The sequence below is a fragment of the Episyrphus balteatus genome, chromosome 1, assembly GCF_945859705.1.
Source record: "Episyrphus balteatus chromosome 1, idEpiBalt1.1, whole genome shotgun sequence".
Taxonomy (NCBI): Eukaryota; Metazoa; Arthropoda; class Insecta; order Diptera; family Syrphidae; genus Episyrphus; species Episyrphus balteatus.
Genome location: NC_079134.1, coordinates 114,005,846 through 114,030,580, shown reverse-complemented (window position 1 = coordinate 114,030,580; position 24,735 = coordinate 114,005,846). Strand labels below are relative to the sequence as shown.

General features: G+C 34.3%; 1 protein-coding gene across 1 annotated transcript; it reads right to left on the bottom strand.

Annotated features, from left to right (window-relative positions):
• LOC129917739 (periodic tryptophan protein 2 homolog) lies at window positions 1-24,240 on the bottom strand. Its single transcript, XM_055997831.1, has 11 exons — window positions 24,112-24,240; window positions 23,940-24,052; window positions 22,851-23,863; window positions 22,538-22,790; window positions 20,835-21,174; window positions 20,621-20,766; window positions 20,207-20,354; window positions 19,916-20,150; window positions 19,690-19,851; window positions 373-589; window positions 1-295 (listed from the first exon to the last, which is right to left on the bottom strand). The coding sequence occupies exons 1-11, from the start codon at window positions 24,127-24,129 to the stop codon at window positions 82-84; spliced, it is 2,859 nt and encodes a 952-aa protein (XP_055853806.1). The 5' UTR covers window positions 24,130-24,240; the 3' UTR covers window positions 1-81.
• Between the last annotated feature and the right edge of the window lie 495 nt (window positions 24,241-24,735).

Sequence of the window (24,735 nt, the reverse complement as noted above, 5' to 3'; positions counted from 1 at the left end):
TTATTAAATAAAATAGGTTTGATTTACAAGTCTTTTATTATTAGAAAAAACATAAATTTATCTTTGATACCTTAAAACTAGTTAATCTTCATCAGTACTCATATTTTCATCTTCTTCAAATTCCGACAAATCATCATTGTTTTCTAAGTTAGAACTTGTTCTTAACAAAATCATATTTTCATCCAAATCCTCATCATTGGTTTCACTTAATATCTCTCCATTAGCAGCACTCGACTTTCTTCGCATTTCTCCTACCTTTGATAAAACAGTCAGTGTGTATTTATTAAAGTCACACCTAAAAACAAAACAAAAACAAACAATTAAAACCTAAAAAAAAAAACTAAATATACCTTGTGGATTTTTCACACTTACATTTTGTTTAACATTTCGTATTTCCTCGAGAGACTTTCGTGCAATCCTAATAACGAATGGTGTTGAAAAATATTATCTTTGTTTCCATGTTGAGTCAGCAAACAACACACCCATCGTAAGTAAAATTCAATGTGTGGGGATTTTCTTAACAATCCAGTAACCGCTTGAAGTGTTCGATGAGCGTATTCGTTTGGAAGGGAAGAACAAACCAACTCAACTGCAAAATACACAAATATTTATTGGAGTAATTTTATTAAATAACAACTTTTGTATTTCTTTCATCATGAAATGTTTTAAATTAGAAAAGTAAATAAATAATGACTCACGATTGAGTTGTTATATTTTAATAGAGAAGGATTTATTCGGTGAGATAGTTGTATAAGTAGCCCCGTATTTATGAAGCATATACAACTAAGTTTACCCACTGAAAAGGCAGAACGCTTATTGTTCAAATAACATTCCTTACGTCGCACACAGGTAAATTTTCCCAAATTCATGGCCAAAACTACAAAAAAAAAAAAGACTTGTGGCACTCGAGGACTGCCGCGGTTAAGCTATTGCATTGCATTTTTTGTCAACTTAAGCAATTACAGTAAAACCCGGATAAGTACCTCACCTTAAATGCCCCATTTTGATAGGCACTAAAGCGGGTAAGGTACTTACAAGAACCCGCTTAAGTGCTCATAGGCAGTTATCTCTATATTTATTTAATAATAAAAAAAACATGTTTGATTACTAAAAACATAATCTTCACAAAACAAAATTACTTTGAATGTTTAAAATAGCTAACTAACTAATTTCTACCTATGGTAGAATTTTAGAATTTTAAAGCGGTTTAGGAAACAAAGTTTTTCTTACAGTTCAAATTTGTTTCAAATGTGTACTTAAAAGAATTTTTTGCAAGAAAATTCAATTATAAAATTTGAAAAGCCAGGCAATTAAGCGGGAAAGGTAGTTAAGCGAAAGGTACTTAAAAGATCAATTTTATGTGAAAAAATGCTTAAAATTTTGGTTCTAAGAAAACAAAGGTACTTATGCGGGTTAGGCACTTAAGCGAGAGGCACTTATCCGGGTTTTACTGTATAATTTGTTTACCTACCCTACACAAAACTAATGATCATGTTTTGTATCTACCTATCAATTCATATACCTACAGCAACAAGGTCACATTTGTAAACATGCATACATACAATCTAATGTCATAAACTTCTACAGAGTACAGACCAAAAAATAATGTCGTTTTCTATTGACTTTTGAGATTTTTGTGTAAAATTCTCAGATTTTCCACTGCAAATAGAATATGAAATCTAGTTTTGTAATTGTGTGCGAAATCTGTGCGTATAAAAAAAATAAAACAACAACAAATGTTCAGACAAATGTCAAACAGAGGTGTGTGTGTGAAAGTGCGTGTGTTTGTATGCGTGAATCTTGATAAAAATCCAGAATCAGATTCTTGAATCTCAGATTCATTTTTTTGTCATTTTTTTGAATCTCAAGACGCAAATAGATCATGAAATCTGAGATTTGTCCACAATTTCCCCTCTTCACCCCCCCTTTCAGCTGTCAAATTCACAAATCTCATTCTGAGATTCGTCAATAGAAAACGACATAAGAAAACACAAGAATACTTTTTCTCTACATTTGTCTACAATCGCAACGCAACGCAACGCTTTACTCGTTCACAAATCACAACAAGTTGAACAAGAAACAGAAGAATGGGAAGAGAAAAGAAAAGAAAATACACATAATGTTTTTTTCTTCTGATTTATTCTGCAGACACAGCATTTATGGTCTTCTTCCTTACTCCTTTCTTTGTTGTCTAACACAATTTATATAACCCTCTCTGTCTGAACAAAAACCATTCACACATCCATGATCCATGCAAGCTTCGTATAATCGTATCATTTATGCATATACACTAGAGTGACCGCAACTGCCATAGAAAAAATTTTTTGTCGAATTTTTTTCGGGGGAACCCCATAAAATGTTCCGCCTTTGCAGATTTTTAGATAGCCAAAATTTCAGCTCGATTGGATAACTCTAAATGGTGCCGACACTCGCTCAAAGTATCAAAAATCTCTGTTTTTTCACTGTTTTTCGAAGAAAATTAGCTCTAGCTCCCAAACAGATCGGGTTATTTTCACTTTTTATATATTTAATTAAAGGTAGTGTTGTTACACATAATTCAGATGCTTAATTTGTTTAGTTTTACTAAAAAAGAAAAATATTGTCATCAATTTAAATTTTCAGTACTTACCACAAAAAGAGCTGAAGTGCAAACTCGATTTAAAATTAAACTTTTTTTTAACTGTTTTATTCTGCGGATAGGGATAGAATGGATGTTTCTCTATCTCTGGGCCCTCGGGTAGCAAAAGTATGAGGTATAGTCGTGGGGTGAAAGAGCTATTAACAATGAAACTTTCTTTGTTATTGGATCGATGTAAGGCATCTGATAGAAATGCTTCTCGCATAATTATAGCTACAATAGAAGCACTAGGGCAAAATCCAATTGACTTTGTAGTTTCAAAATCAAACTTACATTCAACAAGAAAAAACTTTTGCTTGGTTTAATGCCCCAAGAGCTTATCTGGCTCCTAAACAAGATCTTGATCTTTTGCGTAATTGCATTGAATACCGCAAGATAGACAAAGATATTTCAGAGAAGGCTCTTGCTAAATTCTCAAACCATTTATGGTATTTGAGTTCAGAGCAGGCAGGTCTGGCGTTCTTTGACCTAACTTTACCAGATGGCGAACAAAATTAGAAACGGCCAACATAATTTTGAAAACCAGTGAAACTTAAACCAACAGAATAGTAAATCCAAAGCTACAGACACATGAAGATGAACAATTTGTCACAGCAGGGTTAAAAAATATTGTGAACAAAGAAACATTGAACTTTTTCAGCCGATTGAAAATAGACACAAGTTTTCTCAAAGAACCTCCAAATCTTTGGCCCGAAAACCCGCATTTTAAAGAAGGCTTTAAAAAAGTGCAATCACTTAAAGTCGTAAATGACATGACAGAAAGAGGAGTCAAATTAATAACGGATTTTAATAACATTTTAACTAAAGATGAGGAACAAAAACAATATGTACTTCAAGTAGTCAGTGAGTGCCGAAAATTGTATCCTGATGCTTCCAAAACTACTTTGTAAATCTGTTGATTAAATTTTTTTAGTATTTACTTCATTAATTATGTATAAGAAATGTAACACGATGTTATTTTTTTTGTTTTTCAGGCCGTGTGTGAATTGCGTAAAATAGTTCACATAGTGTAAAATACTTGACACTGTTGAGGTGAATAAAAAATTTTCAGTTGTTAAAAATTTATTGGGCTCTGGGACCTGGTTAAATTTGAGTTAAATTTTTTTTGCAGATGGTTTTGTTTTGTTTTTTTTTTATTAAAAAGGAGTTTCATAGCAGAAAAGAGGCAGAGAAAAATATTAAACAATAAGCCATACAGCTGAAATTTTTTTGTTCACCTCAATTGTGTCAAAATTTTACACAGTGTTAACTATTTAACGCAATTCACACACAGCCTTAGAATTCTGTTAAATGTTTCGTTTTTTTTAAATAAAACAGTTTAAAAAAAAAGTTTCATTTTTAATCGAGTTTGCACTTCAGCTCTTTTTGAGGTAAGTACTGAAAATTTAAATTGATGACAAAATTTTTCTTTTTTGGTAAAACTAAACAAATTTAGCATCTGAATTATGTGTAGCAACACTACCTTTAATTAAATATATAAAAATTGAAAATAACCCGATCTGTTTGGGAGCTAGAGCTAATTTTCTTCGAAAAACAGTGAAAAAACAGAGATTTTTGATACTTTGAGCGAGTGTCGGCACCATTTAGAGTTATCCAATCGAGCTGAAATTTTGGCTATCTAAAAATCTGCAAAGGCGGAACATTTTATGGGGTTCCCCCGACCAAATTTCGAAAATCGATTTCTTGCGGTCACTCTAATATACACACATACCATCATAAGTGTACTAATTTTTCGTTACGTTTTTTCTTGGTTAGCTCCCCATGCCAGGCCTGCGTTAAAATCTATGCAATAGCTTAAAAATTTGCGATTTGTTGTTTTTTTTTAATGCCAAGTTGTTTACAAATAACATAAGCTTAGAACCTGATTGATCATGCGATGCAAATTGTAACTGTTTAATCAGTAGATGCTTTCAAAGTAGAACATTTTAATTAACGAGTGCAGTAGCAAGGTTGGTTTCTTATAAGAAGTAGTTTGCTTTATTTTTTATTTAATTTTTTTTGGCGATTTTTAAAATAATTAACATGGATTCTGTTGCTAGTGGTATGTTAAAAAAAGATAATGACAAAGATAATGCAAAATTTTAAGTCTAAAGTAAATTTTAAAGCTTTTTAAGATAATGTGTTTGAGCAGTAAAAACAAACAAATTTTTTTTCTTTGATAATGAAAAAGTTAAGTTGATTTGCGTTTTTCTGTACTGAAAATAGTGTTGAAAAATAGTTAAATGTTTCCTTTATGGGAAACAATCCTAAAACATTGCGGTTTTTTGCGACTTTTTATAATATTGGCTTCAAAAGGTGTTGGGGACGGTGATTTTTTTTTTTTTTTTTTAATTAGATTTTTCTTTTTTGACACAGGATCGTAATTAACTTTCATTTTTCTTTTAAAAAATAAGCTTTCTGAATTTTTAAAAAGCTGTTCGTCACGTGACATTACAGAAAAAATTAATTTTTTTGGTACCAAAGGTTGAAATATTGAAATTTCGGAGCAAAAATAGAGAAAAATTTAACGGATTTTGATTTTGCATATATGAACATAGAAGAAGATGGCTGAGTGCCTCCAGAAATAACAACACATTTTTAAAACAAAATATAAATTGGTTGCAATATGAAATATCGTTTCCATGCTGAGCCCATGGCTTTGTTGGACGGCCTCAAATGGATTTTTCAGACCTAAGCGAACGGTCAAAGAGACGTAAAACAGAAGATTTACGTTCTAACTATAATGCCGAAGAATTAAGCTATGCTGCGCCATGCAACTGCGAGAAAAAGGGAAACTTGTTCATCAAATGTAATGAAAAATATAATATTTTCAACTCCTTCACGTGCTGAAAAATATCAAAAGCTTTGAAAAAAATTGACCAGAAAATTATTCCATATACAGCAGAAGAAGCACTTTCAATAGTTGTTTCATAGTTAGTTTCATAATTACCATATGTATCCAAACTTAAGCCTCAATAAAATTTATTCATTCATTGGACAGCTCGGCGAAGAAGCCCAAGGATCACGAAACAAAGATATAAAGCGTTTCGAGAAAGTTTCCCAAGAAAATTTTCGAGGCAGCAAAATATGGAAGATGTGTTTTATAATCTCTTGGTCTCTTCTGACCCATTAATAAGTGGTTTGAGAAAACTAAATCCTAAAACAAAAAATGCGTTTCCCTCTGAAATACTTCAGTTTCTAATAGAACCAGAGATCGAGCAAGCAGACTTATAGTTACAGTTTCACAACTCACAAGTCATTGAATGATATACACACATACAAACTCACACTCATGTTTATTTATGTATAATGTATATAGTTGTTATCTATGCCTGCATTATTTATTTATGTATAATAACGACTGTTCAACTGTTTTTTTCAATCTATTGAATGTATAAATATTGTATTATTAAATGTCAAATGAAAGAAACCCTATGGCGTAAAGTAAAAAAAAAACGACTTTTTTCATTTTTTGCTTCTTTTTTGTGAATTTTCGTGTAAATTTACTTATAAATGGTGAATTTTATGGAAATTATCTTATTTTGATATAATCATGCAATAATAAATTGAATAAACACAAAAAATAATTTTGGCCATGTTTTTGGGAAAATTTACCTGTGTGCGTCGTTTGGCATAGAAGTACGACAAAATACTAGATTTGGTACTCGGTTCTTACGAAAAGGTAGAACCCGAGAATTTTCACTCATTTATAGTTCACATTGTCCATTCGATAAAGTAAATTGTCAAAACGAATTCCTTATCAAATACTGAAAACCATTTGTTCTTAAGCCTTCTAGTTTTTGAGAAAATTAAAAAACAGGAAAACTACTTTCTTTATCAGATTTTTATTTTCTTGGCTGTTTTGCTTTGCCATTATCAAAAATCAAAAATTAGATAGTACTGTGCTTAATCTACTTCGACTCCGTGAATGGGTTTTACTTACATTTGAAATTGCATCTTAAAAATTCAAATTCTTGGTACCAGTGTTGTACCAGAACGCTCATTAGTGAGCCTGATTAAGAAAGTAGTTTTCCTATTTTTTAATTTTCTCAAAAACTAGAAGACATAGGAACATTATCGTTTTCAGTACTTGATAAAAAATTCGTTTTGCCAATTTACTTTATCGATTCATTCTGTATTGAATTCTACAGTCTTGACAAAATTAGTATTCAATGTAGGTATATTTAACTTATTTTTTACAAATGTTGACTTTTAAATCGATTGTTTCGAAAACAACTGATTAAAATAACTGGATTTAAAACCTGAATTAAGTGTACAATTCTAGCTTTTGAAAAAGGTGTCATTGATAACTCTACGTGTTGCCGTTGTTTTTTAATAATTTTTTTAGTAGTTTTTTAGAAAATTCCCCTCTCTTAACAAAAAATGATTGTATTGAATAGCTGTACAAAAAAAAAACCGTTTTCAATTCTCTGTGCCTAAGTTATCGTACTCGAGCCTTGCGTTGATATGAATTTTTTTCGCGAAAAAAAAACACGTTTTCGGGGGATATTTCGAAAAAAGAAGCTAATCCGATTTTGGTACAAACGGATTATTATTGCTGAGGTTTTAGGTTAACCTTAAACTTGTTCAGGATCAATGTGTAGTATAATGCATAAAAGTGACACTGATAGTTTTTCAATCAAGCGCCACAAATTTAATTTTTTCGGGAAAAAAAACCAAAGATTGTTTCATTAACTCTAATAAAAACACTCGGACAGAAACCTATCATGTTTGGACCGGTCCCACTTATTATGAAATAGCATGTGCAAATTTCACTATTCTAGCGTTTTCTACTATTCATATAAGTCGACAAAAAACTTCCTTTCACTAATATTTGTAAAAAGTCTTTTGGTTCTTGGTTATCCTACCGACTGGAATATTTTCACTGAGTTTCACAGATGTTGTATTTTATTCACAGAATGCTTTATAGTTCTCTTCAATAAGTGGACCGTCACCGGACCAAAGTTTAGCCAAACATGAGTGAAAGTTCTTATAATGGAAAATATAGAAACTAAAATGAAACATAAATTAGAAACAAAGAAGTATCTCCCAAATTTTTGTTTGCAAGTATAATGTTTAAACAAATAAACGAAGAAATTTTAACTTGTTACAACTTACCCCGCTAAAGTGTAGCAATTTACCCCAGCATAAACTTTTACAGAAAAAGAAATAAATGGAAAAGCACGTGTCTAACATGAACCCACAATTGTAGCCAAAACACAAATGCTTGACAAAACAAGACACTTAGAAATGTATCTTTTCTCTATTATGAGAAAGACCAAAAATAAAAAAAATACAAAAAGTTTCAAAAGTGCTTTTTTTGGGCACTCTTAAAACTTCCTTTTACCATCATCTAATTGGAAACTGAAAAAAATTTTCACGGCATTCTTAGTTGTAAGAGCAGTAGTCTTTGTGTTACCTGTTACTTCTTCCCTATTTTACTTCTAATCCCTCTCACCCTTACTAAAAAATATTCATCTTTTCGAAAATAGGATTACACATAAACTTTTTTTAAACACTTTCAAATAATGTCTCTTCCATATGCGGTTTGAAAAAAAAAGCACGTATACACCACAGTGTACGTGCAAATAATGAATTACATTTTTGGCCTGGATGCTATCACACTCTAATCGAAATTAAATTAACACTCATTAATTGAACAAAGCGTTCATCTTCTTATCATCACTGTCAATTAATAAACAGAAAAATAAAATATTTTCAAATAAGAATCAAACATTTTTAAATTATATCTTTTTTACATTAATTCTGCTTATTTTGAAAATATTACAAAAAAAAAAAACAAATAAATACAAACTTTAAACAAAAGAAAACAAAATCAATACAAATAAACAAAATACAAGTTGCATTTTGTTTTATATGTATTTGTATTATTTGCTGTGTTTTATTTTCCTCGTGATCCAGATCAGATCATTGATTTATTTGCGAAACAATAACAAAACAAAATCCTGCTTTTGTTGTTTGTATTATTAAATTAGTGTTGGTTCTTAGTAACTATAAGGTCCTTATCATCGAAATTTTTGGGTAACGAATACACAATCTTGTAAAGCGATTGTAGACGCACACCTTATTCATAAAGGACTTTAAAGCTCCCACCGTCAGGCATGAAGGCGGTTTTGTAACTGGGGTTGTTTTTCTTCAACTAGGAGTTTGACTCGAGTCATTGTAAGAATGAACAAGTAGGCGTTTAAGGCGATATTTGAGGAAAATGCTTTTATCTCTGGAATAAGATTGCGTGGCGAATGGTTTGTATTTCAACGGGGTAATGAACCTTAACGCATGTCCAAGTTATTGCAGGATTACATCAAACAGAGAAAAGACAAATAAGTCATTTAATTCATGAAATGGCCACCACCGTAATAGCCGAATATAAACCCAATTGAGCTGTAGTGGGAGGGGCTGGATAGAAGGGTCCGGGATCAATTCCCTTCATATAGATCTGCGCTAAGGAATATATTACAAGACTGCTGACACATCACACCGCAAGAAACAATGAAGAACATCAAAGCTAGAATGCCAAGAATTAAATAAAAAGTAGTCGAATGTAAAGGAAATTGATAAAATTCATTAATTTATATCGACTGTTTATACAGTGGCGTCTCGTCAGGGTGTGCAAGGTGTGCATTGCACATCCTGATCTAACAACGAAAAATATCCCTCATCAAACAATTTCTCATTTACCACTCATAAATACAATATGCCCAATATGCACCCATACACCCTGTATCACAAAGCCTGCATTCATTTTCTTCCGTCTTATTTTTTTTTATTTCTTCATCAAACAACAGAAAAAAAATATGAAATAAGCTAGTACGAAATCCTTCTGTGCACATTTTCTTTCAACAAATAAATCCATCCAAGATCCAACTCGATTGTACACAATTTTCGCAGTATTCCTATCCATCCCCATCGCCATTCTTCGCCCGCAAGATATGCACACATACACAAAATATTTTCTTTGATGAATTTCTCGTACGACGCGTCGTCGTTGACGGTTTTCTGTACACGGTCTGTATTCTTATTTTCTTTTCCTTTGTATGTTCCGTTCTGTTTTTGTAAAGCATTGAAGATGAAAAATAGAATGAGTTACATCGAAGCTCGTGCGAAAAAAAGGAATGCACGACAGTCGGCGATGTAGGTATTTTTTTTTTCTGTTTTAGGTAGAATAGAATGAATTACATCGACAGGGCCGTCTTTAACTATCCTGGAGCCCTTGGCACACAAGAATTTGGGGCCCTTTTGGAAAGTTAAATAAGTATAATGGTTGGCTTAAGGGCAATGGTTATGGTTAAAAAGGGGTGCCAATATATCGTTCCATATAAAGTACCTAGTGTTTTTATTGTTGACAGGGGGTGCCAATAATACGTGCATTGAGACATCAATCGTTGCCACTGCCAATAATTGTACTTTTTATACTGCCAATAATTATACCCTGTATCCGTTATAAGTTTCAGTTTGAAGAATTGGAAAAAAAGAGCTCAAACGGATTGATAGATTTGCTAAAAACTCGGTACAGACGATTTGTACGTAATTTCCAAGAGCGGTTTTTTTTATATTTTTGTCTTTTTATTTTAATGTCTCCTTTTCAACGGATAGGTTAGGTTAGGTTAGGTAGAAATGGCTGTCAGGAAAACAACTGACACACTTAGACCATTTATTGGTCCGTTGTGATACCATGATTTTGTGAGGAAATTCCTCACTAATTAAACCAGTTGGAGCTTTTAATAAAGCGGTGAAGGTTGAAGATGTCAGTATTGATTAGCTCACTGGTATCTTCTAAGAAATATTTTTCCAGGTATTTTTTACGTCTACTGGAAAGGGCAGGACATGAGCAGAGAAGATGTTGGATTGTTTCTTCTTCTTCCTCATCAAGGCAACTTCTACAGAAGTCGTTAGAGATTACGCCAAGTCTTATGGCGTGTCTACCTATGAGACAGTGTCCTGTTAAGACACCTATTACAGAGCTGATATGCAATCTGCTTAGAGACAACAAATTTTTTGAACGTTTTGGATCTAGCCTAGGCCAGATCTGCTTGGTCGTTTGGCAAGTTATAATGTTTGACCATCGTATGTTTGTTGCCTCTATAGCTTCTTGCTTCAGCATGAGTTTGCACGTTGCGATTGGTATACCAATATTTGCCTTATTGGGTAAAATTGGTATTAGAGTTCCATTTCTGGCGAGTTCGTCTGCTTCACAGTTTCCCAGAATATCTCTGTGACCCGGCACCCAGAAAAGGTGAATGTTAAACTGTTCTGACATCTCCATGAGAGATGATCGACAGTCGCGGGCAGTAACGGAGTTTGTGGAAACCGAAGCTAACGATTTAAGGGCGGCCTGGCTATCAGAGAAGATGCGGATATCCGATGTAGATATCACGTTTTCTTTGAGCCAAGTCAGTACTTCTTTAATCGCCATTATTTCCGCTTGGAACACGCTGCAGTGATTAGGGAGACGGAAGGAGAGACTAACATTAAGTCTATCGGAGTAAACCCCGCCACCCACTCCGTCATTGGTTTTAGAACCATCTGTATAGAAATGAATTGAATCATCTCTTAGAAACTCGGCATTGTCCCATTCTGATCTATTTGGGATGGTGACTTCATAATTATTGCCGAAAACCAATTGTGGGGTGGTGTAGTCGGAGTGACTGTGGATTGATCCGAATGAATTCAGAATATTTGTGTGGCCAATAGAGTTATTGGTCCATTGAGAGATGGCTTGGAGTCGAATAGCAGTGCTCGCGGCCACCTGCTTGCTGAATATATCTATGGGTGGAAGATTGAGTAATATATCAAGAGCGGCGGAAGGTGTCGAACGGAGAGCTCCGCTGATGCACATGCAGGCTGAACGTTGGACTTTGCTTAACTTGTCTCGATATGTTACTTTTTCCAGAGCAGTCCACCAAACTGCTACCCCGTAAGTGAGAATAGGTCTGATGACTGCAGTGTATAGCCAATGAGTTATTTTAGGAGATAGTCCCCATTTATTCCCTATAGCTTTTTTGCAAGAAAAGAGTGCCACTGTGGCTTTTCTTATTCTTTCTTGTATGTTGGTTTTCCAGTTTAATTTGCTATCCAAAATAAGACCCAGGTATTTGGCTTCGCTGGCAAAATTAAGTGGAACACCATTAATAGAGGGGGGGTCTAGTTGTGGAATTTTATATTTCTTTGTAAAGAGGACAAGTTCTGTTTTTTGAGGATTTACCCCTAATCCACAGTTTGTTGCCCATTTTAGTAGCTTATTTAGAGCAGTTTGCATTAGTTCTATTATAGTATGGAGATGTTTTCCTGATATGGCAATGGCGACGTCGTCAGCGTATGCAATCACTTTGAATCCATCTACTTCTAGACCGACTAGTAGTTCATTAACCACTAAGTTCCACAGGAGTGGGGAGAGTACCCCTCCTTGTGGTGTACCTCTACTAACAGATCTTCTTGCTGAGAAATCTCCTAGAGTTGAGTTAATAATTCTGCTTTTCAGCATAAGGTCTATTAGCTCGCTCAGTGAGCTATCTACTTTAAGGTTCTTCAGTGCATTTGTGATTGCTATGTTGCTGACGTTGTTGAACGCGCCTTCAATATCAAGAAATGCAACTAAGGTGAACTCTTTATGATGGAGGGAATATTCAATAGTGCGCACTACAGTATGTAGTGCTGTTTCAACCGATTTCCCTTTACAATAAGCGTGTTGTGCTGTAGATATAAGATTGGGATCTATGACATTACGCAAGTGGATATCAATCATTCGTTCTAAGGTTTTAAGAAGGAATGATGATAGGCTGATAGGTCGGAGGTCTTTCGGATTGACATGAGAGAATTTGCCTGCTTTGGGTATGAATACAACTTTAACTTCTCTCCATAGGGCAGGGATGTGTTTCAATTTTACACATCCATTCAGAATTATCTCTAAGATGGGAATTAGAATATCTGATGCCATTTGAAGTTCGGCTGGTATTATACCATCCGGTCCAGCGGATTTGTATGGTTTGAAGGCGTTGATGGCCCACTTTAGCTTCTCTCTTGTAATCAGACCAAGATTGTTTTTTGAATTTGTGTCTGGCCCTGATGGGTCGACTCTGTTTATAATGTTTGAGCTACTTGGAAAATGAGTATCTAGTAGCAAATTGAGTGATTCTTCACAGGAGTTGGTCCAGGCCCCGTTATTTGTTTTCAAGGCACTGGGCATTAAAGGGTTTGTTGAGAGAATTTTTCTTAATCTAGAGGCTTCTGAAGAGTCTTCTATTTTTTCACAGAAATTTCTCCAAGAAGATGTTTTACATTTTCTTAGCTGTTTTTTGTAGACTTTCAGGGATTCTTTGTATAGGTCCCAGTCTGAAACATCTCTAGTGGATTTGGCGAGATTGAAGAGTTTTCTACAAGCTTTTCTGTGCGGTTCTAGCCCTGAGTTCCACCAGTGTGGCTTCTGCTTTCCTCTTACTTGTATGAGTGGGCAGGAGTTATTCATTGATAGGTTAAGGGCAGAAGTGAGATCATTGACTTTGTTGTCGAGATCGATTGTATTTGAGGGATAACTTAGAAGTTCAGGTTTAAGTAAGCTTGTCAGAGTTTCCCTGTATTTTTGCCAGTTAGTTTTGCGATAGTTTCGGAATGCTAACTGTTTAGTAGTCACATCGTTAAGACTAAATTGGATGTATCTATGATCAGAGAACGAGTGTTCTTCAGATACTTTCCAATTTAAGATCCTTTGATGAATCGAATCGGAGACAAGAGTAATGTCTAGTACTTCTTGTCGGTTTCTGGTAACGAATGTTGGTTCATTGCCAGTATTACTTACTATCAGGTTAGTACTCAAAATAAAATCAAAAAGTGACTCACCTCTATCATTTATGTCGGTACTTCCCCAGACCGTGTGATGGGCGTTTGCATCGCAACCAATTATGAGGCAGATCTTTTGCCTTTCAGCATCGGCTACAAGTCTCCGTAGTTTTTCGCCAGGGAGAGGGCCGAGTTGGTCATGGCCGAGATATGCCGACGCAATCCAGAGTGTTCCTTGGTCAGTTTGCAGTCTGACCGCGGTTACATCTCGATCGCTGTAATTAGGGAGTAAATATACATTAGTATTACTTCTTGCTAATATGCATGATCTGGGGTCACCTTTGTCCGATGCATATAGCAAGTTGTACCCAGGAGTCCTGAGTCCCTGAACCATGGACTTGCAGATCCATGGTTCCTGGACCAGCACCACGTCTTCCCCATTCTTGTGGATTCGGAGAAGAAGGGAGGCCGAAGCCTGCTTGGAGTGGTGAAGGTTAATCTGAACTAACTGGAGCATGAATGCTACTGTTAGTCAGATCAGCCCCCACCACCGTAAGGTCGAGGTCTTCGGATTCTGACTCAGAAGATGAACGTAGGAGTTCATCTTCACTGAGTAGAATCTTGTTGAGATATTCCTCTGTTTCCATCTCAACATCGGAGTTATCTGGTATTGGAGCCATTATGGCTGGCGTTTTAGAGCCCGAGGGGACCTCCTCAGTTGGGGAGATTACCGGCGTATCAACCTCCATTGATGGAGATGGAGGATTGATATTTAAGGCAATGTCTTCTTCTAAGGAGGGAACCTCAGGTGCCGGAAGTGATGGAGGTGCAGCTTTTGCACTCTCCTCATCTTTTTTATAGATCTTTAAGGTTGTAGAAGTCCATCCAAACCTTATCTGACTTTGGTTCGCGGCTAGGGGAGTCAACGACTCCTTATTGATGACAATTATTGCCGATCTATAAGGGCCCGTTGGCTCCTCCAGCTTTGCGACTTTCCAGTCGTGAGTGGGTAGGGATGGATTTCCAAACTGGATCATTTTGAGCACAGTATCTTTGCAGGCTAGCTCAGCTGGGATACTGATGCGAGCTCTAGGTCTGCAAGGAATGTCTTCCTTTGCCACAACCTCTAGCTTGGCATCAGGCCATAGCCCCTCTAGTCTGCTGATAGCAAGCTTATATAGATCGCATGATCTCTTGTCACCGAATGCGACGAGCTTGACGCGGCCTTGGTGCCATCCCGCGTCCTCAACAACTGCAGGCTCACCCGGGTTCTCCATCATGAGAGTCCAGTAGGAGATCTGCAGTTTGTTTGAGACCATCGTCCAACGGTCAAAAGAGATCATGCCATCGACATTACTTCTATCGATAACTGCAAGGATAGACTTGTCCTTAAGAACGTCACTAAAGGACAGGTCTTTCCTAGTGTGAGTGCTGGAATTATGCACTTTTTGTCTTTTAGATTCCGAGACGGAATCCTCAACAGACCTTTGTCGCTTTGACGTTAAGTCGCTGCTGGTCAATCTTTTGCTGAGAATAGCTTTTGCCCATTCTAACTTGCTGGATTGCTCTGGGGACCGTTCGGCTATTGGTATCAACCTTAGTGCTCTATAGATCCCCTTTGCGTTCCTTATGTCATTACGGGACGCTCTTTTGCTTTCCTCTCCAGCGGAGGTGGAACTATGAGAGACAGCTACACTGCCGCTGGGGATTTGAGCACTTTTAGGGTCAGGAAGAGGTCTGCCTTGACTAGAGGTGAGACTGTAAGAGACAGACGTTTTACTGGTCAAGACATCCCCTTCCGGACCCACAGAGTTAACTATTCCTGAGTTTGGAGTAGCAATTCTGTTACTGTGTTCCTCGGCGGAAGCATGACTGTAAGAGACAGCCTTACTTCCGTCAGGGAGTGGAGTAACCAACGTGTTCTGAAGGGGTTTGCTTTGACTGAGGGTGGATTCGTAAGAGACGGTCCGTCTCCAATATAAAGTTTTCGAGATATTGCAAAAAAAAAATTGTAATGCTGCAAATAAGGCCGCACTTTTGAAAGAAGAAAAATATTTTTTTGGACCGTTATTAACGGTACCTACTTGCCATAGAACCGATTTCTTAATGTAAACTACACAACCGATTTTAATGAAAATGTTGACATAAAAATTGTTTATACTGATATTAAAATTAAGAAAACTTAAAAAAAGAATTATGTTTGGATTTAAAAAAAATTATTTTTTTTTTTTTTTTTTTGAAAAATAATTCTTTTTAAAGTTATTTAATGAATTTTATGTGTCAGTCTTTAAATACGAGAGCAATTCGCCATGCAAATTAAAAAATGGTGCCAACCATTGTACCATGGCATTTTCCATTGAACCAAAACATTGATGTACCATCGACGAGCCGGCAAAAGTTTTTTCTTAAACGTTTTCCAACGGAAAAAGCATTGATGTTTTTTTGCCGACGAATTGATTCTTTTTTCGTCTTTTAATGCAAATCTACAAATATTTTTACACTGATTTTAACACGCACTACAAGTTTGACAGTTTTGCAAACTTCAAACGAAATTATTAAACTGGTTAACAAGGGTTCTGTTGCCGAAACAAAAATATACTTTTCTGAAGGTTTTCAGTGTGCTGAACTCTTATCCGAAGTCAGAAAAAATTGATCAGCTCCCGTTTTTGAAATATTACCGTAAGAAAATGCAAAAAAACCTTTTTTTGACTACTTCGGACCTTATTCTTTAATATAAGGAAAATTGTTAGAAGATATTTAGTAACGGTTTCTATAAGAACTATTTTCCTTCTTTCAAGAACTTTTTAAATCTTTCCGATATCTTTGTTATTGCACGAGATATCTTAAAATGAAGTTAGTGGCTTTGGCTTCATATATCATAATCATAAAGGAGATAATGACGTTATAATTTCTATGGTAGATATAATGTGCCAAACAACCGAAGATATCTCGGGCAGTAAAAAAGATATCGGAAAGATTTAAACAGGTCTTGAAAGAAGGAAAACGGTTCTTATAGAAACCGTTACTAAATATGTTCTAACAAATTTCCTTATATAAAAGAATAAGGTCGGAAGTAGTCCGAAGTAGGATTTTCTAACGGTAATATTTCAAAAACGGGAGATGATAAATTTTTTCTGACTTCGGATTCGAGTTCAGCACACCGAAAACTTTCACAAAAGTATATTTTTGTTCCGGCAACAAAAAAAAAGTTTAATTTTGTTAACCAGTGTTATTTAAGGAAAAAGATAATGGAAGAGAATTCGTTGTTTTTATTAATAAATAATAAATAATCTTAATTACAGTGGAAAAAATGATATTTTTCTTGTTTTTTGAAAATGTTATTGTCTTATTTTTTTTTGAAAATTGAATTGGGTTTGGTCGTTTGGATTTAAAATTTTATCCGCATACAACGCCACATAATTTGTTTTCTTTTTGAAAACATAATTATATTTGCCATATAAAAACTAAAATTTTTTGGTAGATGGTCTGCCCGACAAAAATGCTTCGAGAATAAAAGTGTGCGAGAAATTTACCTTCGGGTAATTTTAAAGACTTATGTGAATATACAGGCCAATACAATCTAGAATTTCAACAATTCTTGGAAAATTCAACAGTATGTAAGGGAACTTCTGCAACGATTCAAAATGATTTGATTGAAGCAGTAAGCAATGTGTTGTTAAGGGAGATTAGAAGAGAGATTCAACAAACCGAGTTTGTCGCAGTGCGATTTGACGAAACTACAGACATCTCGCGAAAAGCACAACTTTCGTCAATAATTTGCTTTGTAGGGGAAAACGGAGAATGTGAGGAACGTTTTTATAAATTTTTTGATGTAAGTAATGACCAAAGTGCTGATGGAGTTACTAAAGTAGTTTTACATGTAATTGACGAACTCAACATTGGTGCTAAACTTGTTGCTCAGACTTATGATGGTGCACCTGTAATGTCTGGTTCAATTAATGGAGTGCAGGCTCAGATAAAAAAAGTATATAGTTCTGCTCTCTTTATCCACTGTAATGCTCATGTGTTAAACCTAGTGCTTTCTAAATCACTTCAAAGTGTGAAAGAAACAAAACAGTTTTTTGGAACTTTAAGTAGTTTAGCATCATTTTTTTCAACATCAGATACTTTTTTAAAAGAAACGCTTAACCAAAAAATCCCATCAGTTTGTAATGTGAAGTGGTCTTTTAACTCCCGGTTACTAAATTTAGTTCAAAAAGAAAGGCTGAACTTAATTGCTGTGTTCGAATACATAATTGAAGATAATGAACAATGTTGGGGTGAAAATACAACGGTTAATGCTCGCGGTTACTTACAATTCTTAAGCGAGTTTAAGACTATTTTCTTCTATATTTGCACAAACTGACGTGTTATATAATTTACTTCAACAAAAATCGTTAGATATTGAACACTGTATAAAAGAAATATCGAACTGTACCGAATACATAAAAAAAATAAGTGGAAACGAGGACTTCGAAATTCAATTTCTGAAAACTTTTGATTTATTCGGAGGTTTGCCTGTGAAACGTTCTGAAAACAATGAATTCTTCAAAGAAATATATAAAAATGTTTTTGAAAAAGTTTTATGTGAAATCAGTGCGCGCTACAAAGATTTAAGGAACATTAAATTTGTACAGTTGTTAAATAGTGAAAAATTTTCAGCCTATAGTGCTAAGTTCCCTGATGACCTTATAATCTCCCTTAAGGAAATCTATGGAATTTTTTTAAAAATTAACTATTTAAAATTGGAAAATGAGCTAAAAGTTCTTTATCGCTCTGAATGCTATACTAAAAAAAATGTAACGGAAATTGCAAACTTAATCACGTCCGCTAATTTAAAGCAAACATTTTCAGAATGTTTAAAACTTTGCAATCTAATTATGACGATTTTATCAACCACAGCAACAACAGAAAGAAGTTTTTCAACATTAAAAAGAATAAAAACTTCGAATAGAAGCACTATGGAAGAAGACCGGCTTTCTGCGTTGTCTTCCATTACTATTGAAAGAGAATTTCTGATGTCCTTACGGAAGTGCCAAACTTTTAATTTTAATGAGAAGGTGATTACAGAATTTACAAAAAAAAATCGAAGAATCGATTTGATATATAAAAAACTTTAATTTATATTAATTGTTTTATATTAAGTTTTTATTTAAGTTTAATTTATTTAGTTTTTGTTACCTACGTTTTTAGTGGTGTCTTTTTTTATAATAAAAATGAATGATATTTTTTGTTGTTTTGTTGCCAAAGATTTAATTTTATTCAAAATGTAATTGAATAATTTACCAGGAGAAATCAAAGAATCAAATTAATATAATAAAAAACTTTAATTTTTATGTTTTGTATTAAGTTTTTGTTGAACTTTAATTTTTCTAGTTTTTGTTACCTACGATTTTAGTGGAATTTTTTTTATAATAAAAATATACATAATGATATTTTGTTGTTGTTTTTTTTTTTAATTTGGAGAAAACAGTAAATGGTAAGAGTTTGATTAATTAATTGATTTTTTTTTAAATAAGCTTATAATTTTCAAGGGTTTCACACCTATCTAAATTATTCACGCGACGCCACTGGTTTATGAATAAAGACTATAATGATGAAATACTCGCCGAGTTTTAGAAATAAGGTTAGAGACATCGGTAATCAATGAAATAAAATTTACATCCTCGCCGTCTACAGGGGAAAGCTGCTATCGCGTAGAAAATACTAGTCCAAAAACTCATGAAAAAAATGGAACGACACCTGCATTCAATTGGTTATTCACGAAAAAAGAGCACAAAAAGATAAGTTTCTTCTTATCCTTTCTAATAAAATGGGAAAGTTTTTCAGGCAAGATGGTAGGTTTTCTAGATAATAAGATAACCAATTGCGAATCACATAATTCTTGATTTATATTAAGGGCCATTTTGTTCACTATTGCTCAACTTGAAGCAAACTCTCGAGTTTGCCAACTTGAGATTTGACTATAACTCGAGAGTTGAAACGCAAGTTGTAATTTCTTTTTATTCACTAATTATTTTCTCAACTCTCCAGTTGAAGATCTAAAGGTTGCCAACTTCTCGTAAAATTTTTACTTTCCTCAGCCAACTTCTATTTTTTTTTCCAAGAGTTGAGAAATCTAAAGTTAATCAAGTCTCGAGTTGAGAATCAAAATTTGAAAACGTCAACTTGGAGTGAATAAACCCGAATTCGGAAGTTGAAGATAAAATTCATCAAGTTAGTTTTAACATCGCTGGGAAAAATGGCCCTAAATCTACTCTTGTTTTTATTTAACTCACCGTTACTCAAAGGTATTCCTTCAATAACCGATGTTATTAAATTTATTTCATTCAACTTTAATGACATTATCAATGCTTTTGAATATTCTTGTTCCTTTAGACTTTGAACTGTAGCTTTTGGTGTTACTTCCATAGATAAATCGAATGGATCGAAAACAACACCTATAACAGAAGAAATTTTTAATTATAAAAAGGTTCATATATTTAAAATTTACCAAAGATCTACCTTTATCTAAGGAATAAACCATTAATCCTTCGGTGCAAGCAGCAGCCCAGGATTGTCCAGTTGGTGAAAATCTAACACAATACACATTTACTTCGGGCATAAAATGTCTCGATGCCATATCACCCTTTTGTACGCCGGGCAGCCTTATCATTACATTCCCACCTTCAAGGTCTTCGCGTTTTTCAACAAGTGCCATATTACCAAATTCAGTCATTTTTCGGCGATTCAAAGATTCCTGTCGAAAAAAAATTTAATACAAATTTTTTTTAAAACATTTATAAAAAATCTCACATCTAAGCTATCAAAACTCTTATTTTGTGTTATGGCAAACTTCTTCAACAGCATTCCTTCCATTACGTGATAAATACAAACAAATTGTGATTTTCCACCAGCCAGAATGCACTCGCCATCAGCAGAATACTCAATTGACTTAAAACACCTGCAAAACAAATGAAACTTTTTCAATTGAGAAGATAACCTTGTACAACATAAAACATTTTTTAAGAAATATTTTCGCGGATTATCATCGCCTCTAAATTTAAGGGCTTCAATCCTGATTCAATCAAAAAGGAGTGCTTGGTTTCATATGTATGAATGTACAAATGAATATACTGTTTAAAAATTATTTTTTTTGCTCTAGATCTACCCGTTTTTGCGCTTCAGTAATATTTAATCTAGTCCCAATCATAGAAAATTGTTACTTACTTTGTCTCCTTGTTCTTTTTTGATGTTATTAGATCGATTGCCGATCTGCCGCTACCTAAATCATTTCTACCTTCTATGGATGCTATTTGAGTTGTAGTTTTAACATCAAATACTGTTATATTTCCGTTGAGTGTTCCAACTGCAATCTTAAGTAATAAAACGTTCAGTTAGACTATAAATACAAACTTAAGATGATCTTGTATGGCATACATACCTCTTCTCCGTTTGGTTTGAATGCAACACATGTGACATCAGACATCATATCTATTGTTTCGTGATCACTATTACTTTCCAAGCAATTCCATACTTTTATTGTTTTATCCCAAGATCCAGAAATCAAAGTTGAAGCCGTGGGGATTGGAGAAAATGCTATTGCTGTAACTGGACCTTCGTGTCCGCTTAGTATTTCCAAAAGTTTTCCCAACTTTACTGACCAAAGATAGATTTCGAAGACGTCTTGCCCACCAGCTACAATTAATTCTCCAGAATGATCTATAGCTACGCAGGCAAACTGAACAGGACGCGGGGAGGTAAAAGTTCGAAAATTTCGATACCTGAAAAGTAAAACAAGCAAAACATTCAAATCTCGGATATCAGTCAAAAGTCAAAAAATTGTTTTAGATTTTTCCGAGTGAGCCACAATAGGGTGTCCGTTATTTTAAAAAAGCTGGAATTTGTTTGCTCCCAAAGGTTCATACGGTTGCAAATAAATAATAAAAAATATTCCTCAAGTTTCAAGTCTCTAACTTAATTTTAACCCGTGCCTCCAAGCGGTTGAAGTTTCTTATGGGAAGAACATGGAACATGTTTTGGACATTATCCATCGTTTTCGAAGTCGCGAAACAAATTGTCCCCATCAATAATTGCTAGATAAATCTTTAAAAAAAAATGGAAAAACTCAAACCGAATCAAATATTATCCTCGTTAGACTGCCGATTTGTAGGTTCTAAGAGTTACGAAGTCCTAAGTAAAACTCGAACTTGTGTGAAGAAATCATTTGGTATCGATTTAAGTCCTAACGATTGGTATAATAACCAGATGCTAGCTGATTTTGAGGAGCTAGCTGAGTCCTAACTAATACTCGGTCCTAAATTGACAGTTGTAAGGCTTAGTACCTGAGTGAAGAAATGAGTTGATACCTATTTGAGTACTAACTTTAGGACTAGGACCGGTACCAGTGCCAGGACTCTGTGAAGAAATCGACCGTAAAACAATCATTATATAAAAAATTTTTTAAATTTTTCAAAAAAGACATTTTTTGATTTTTAAAAAATATTTAAATTTTTTTTTTTTTTGAAAAAACAATTTCGAAATTTTTTTTTTTTTCTAAAAATTCCTTTTTATGCAGGAAATGAGATGGCATACTTGGTTTTGTGTAAAAGATCACTTAAAACGGTGTTTAATTAATTATAAAAACAGAATTTGTTTTTTTTTTAAATATCAAATTTTAAATTTTCCCTAATTTTGTCTAGTAAAAAGGTTTAACGTTAGAGTTTCTTTTACTAGCAAGGACGTGCGACCAAAGTCGTGAAAATTACAAAGTTGCGTTTCAATTATCATTCTCATTGGCAGGTGTAGCCCGTAAGAGTTTCCTTGTGACCTACCTGCATTGCCTACTGCGCTCAGATTTTAAGTTAACTCTTGCGAGTAAAAGTCTCGTTTAGAATGAATGTTTAGTCTCCGCTAATTGATTGATTAATTTAATTTGAAGTTATAGCGGTTTTTAAATAAGTAAATAAATGGGGACTAAAATATAATCTATCCTTAAAGTGGGCAGTAGACAAAATAGGTTTGGGAACCCCTGGTCTAAATGGTCGAGGCTTGGTTTGAACGCGAATATCTACCCGGATAATGATTAAAAATATTCATCAAGTCTGAATAGAAACGTAAAACAAAAGAGAATAATAAAATACCTGCCTTATTATGTCATAAGCTCGAACAGTACCGTCCAAAGAACTGCTCACTAAAAACTTTTTGTTTTTGCTAAACTGAACTCCAGTTACACTGCTAGTGTGCTCACTAAATGTAACAAAGCAAAATCCATTTGAGGTATTCCAAAGCTTTACTTTGTGATCTTGTCCTCCAGTGGCAATATATTGTCCATCCGGAGAGTAAGTAATACAACTCATTTCGCTGTTGTGTCCTTGTTGCTTCATAATATATTGTTCACCTTAAAGAAAAAAAAATAATAAAAAACAGTGCAATCAAACAAAAATAATGTTGTTAATACTTTGCCATTCCCAAACCAATAACTGGCCAACACCCGAGGAAGCCATAGCTACCCAATCCCCAGTTGGATTGAAGCACACAGAAGATATGGCATAATCAGAAATACTAAGCGAATGGATGATATTCACTTCTGGAAGTTCGTACAGGTAAAAACTACCCGTTGAAAATGCGGCAACCAAAATGTGTGTTTTTTGATTATACGCTGCCGCTGTAACATGAGCATCTCGATTCTCTTTCTTAGGTTCATCGGCCAGGTAGTGCCTCCCAAGTTTCTTATAATAAAATAGATGTAATTTCTTTTTATCATCATCTTTAACCTGGTTTTCGTCATCTTTTGGATTATTCTCATCATCATTCTTTTCTTCAATGCCATTCTCAAAATCATCATCTGATTCATCGTCAGTATTTCCTCCTTTCTTCTTAATGCGCTTCTCTTCGGGTTCTTGATTAGCTGTGCGTTCGGGCATTTGGATATCAGAATAACCCAAGCTGCATTTCCATATACATAACTGGCCATTTCTACTTAATGTGTTTAAATCGAGACAACCGTGATCAAAGAAACATCCAACAATGGGTTCTGTATGGCCTCCAAGAATAGTTGTTCGAAAGTTATTCAACTTTCTAATTGCAATTATTTTTGTAGAGTTATCTCTACAGCCAATAGCGAGAAATCTAGAGTCGGAAGACCAATCAATCCATGTAATGTCATCATATGCAGCAAGGTGATGCTTTTCGAGGACAAAAGGATTATATTCTCCAGTCAACTCACCAGGAGCTTTGAATATAAAGATTATATTTTCTTTGGCTACGGCAAAGTGCAGTCCATCAGGACTGTATTGTACGTGGTTCACTTTGTTTTGGAATTTGTGTCTATGAACGACGGCACATGAGAGCAAACTTATGAGTTGAGCTTGACCTTTTTCGTTAACAGCTATCAATTGGCTGCCATTGGGGGATAAGGCAATCGATGTATAATTAAAACCGCTTTCTACGGTAAGTGTTTTTGTGGTGTTGCTGAGCAAATAATTTGAATAAGTATTTTTATTTACATATAAAACATAGTGTTATTTAATTCAAAACATGTTCTTACTTTTTCAAGTCAAAGATTGTCAATCTATTTCCGACAGGACTAATAACAGAGTTTCCGTCGGGAGTGAAACACAAATTACCATTCCGATAAATTGTCCCCAGAAGATTTGAAAACTATAAAATAATGTCATGAATTACGAATTCTTTTGATTTATTTATTAATTTTAACTCACTTTATATGAAAATTTCATTGCGAGATTTTAACGAAATGCGGGAAGTAAACATAAAGAAATACACGTGCAAATGACATTTATGACAGAACCAAATGAATTTGGAAATTTCCAATGGACGAATCCCATCTCAAAATATCTTTAAATGATGTAAGTTTGTTGCTGGACGCACTTATTTTATCACAGCAGGCCGCCACAATGGGCACGTTCAAACACCTATCGGATAGGCTATCTGGGATACCCGTATCTGGAATATCTTTTTGAACAAAGAGGTATCCAGATAGCTTGCCCAAGCAGCTACTAAAAAAATATGTAAATATTGAGAAGAGGAAACTTTTTCTTTTGAGCAAATTACATTTTTTTTATTGTTGAAAAGTACTTGCACAATCGCTTTGACTTTATTTCTTGCAATTTTTTTTTATTTTGAAGCTGAATAATAGCCCGAAAAGTAATCAAAATAAAAAAAAGCCAAATGTATATCAGCTGATCACTCGGATACCTGAGGTATACCAGAAATTCTGGGATACCTTCAGATTATTTTTTGACAGAAAATGGTTCGTTTCCTTGCTAATTTTTAACATTGTTTACAACAACAAAAAGCTATCCGATAGCTTTATGTTAGCTCTT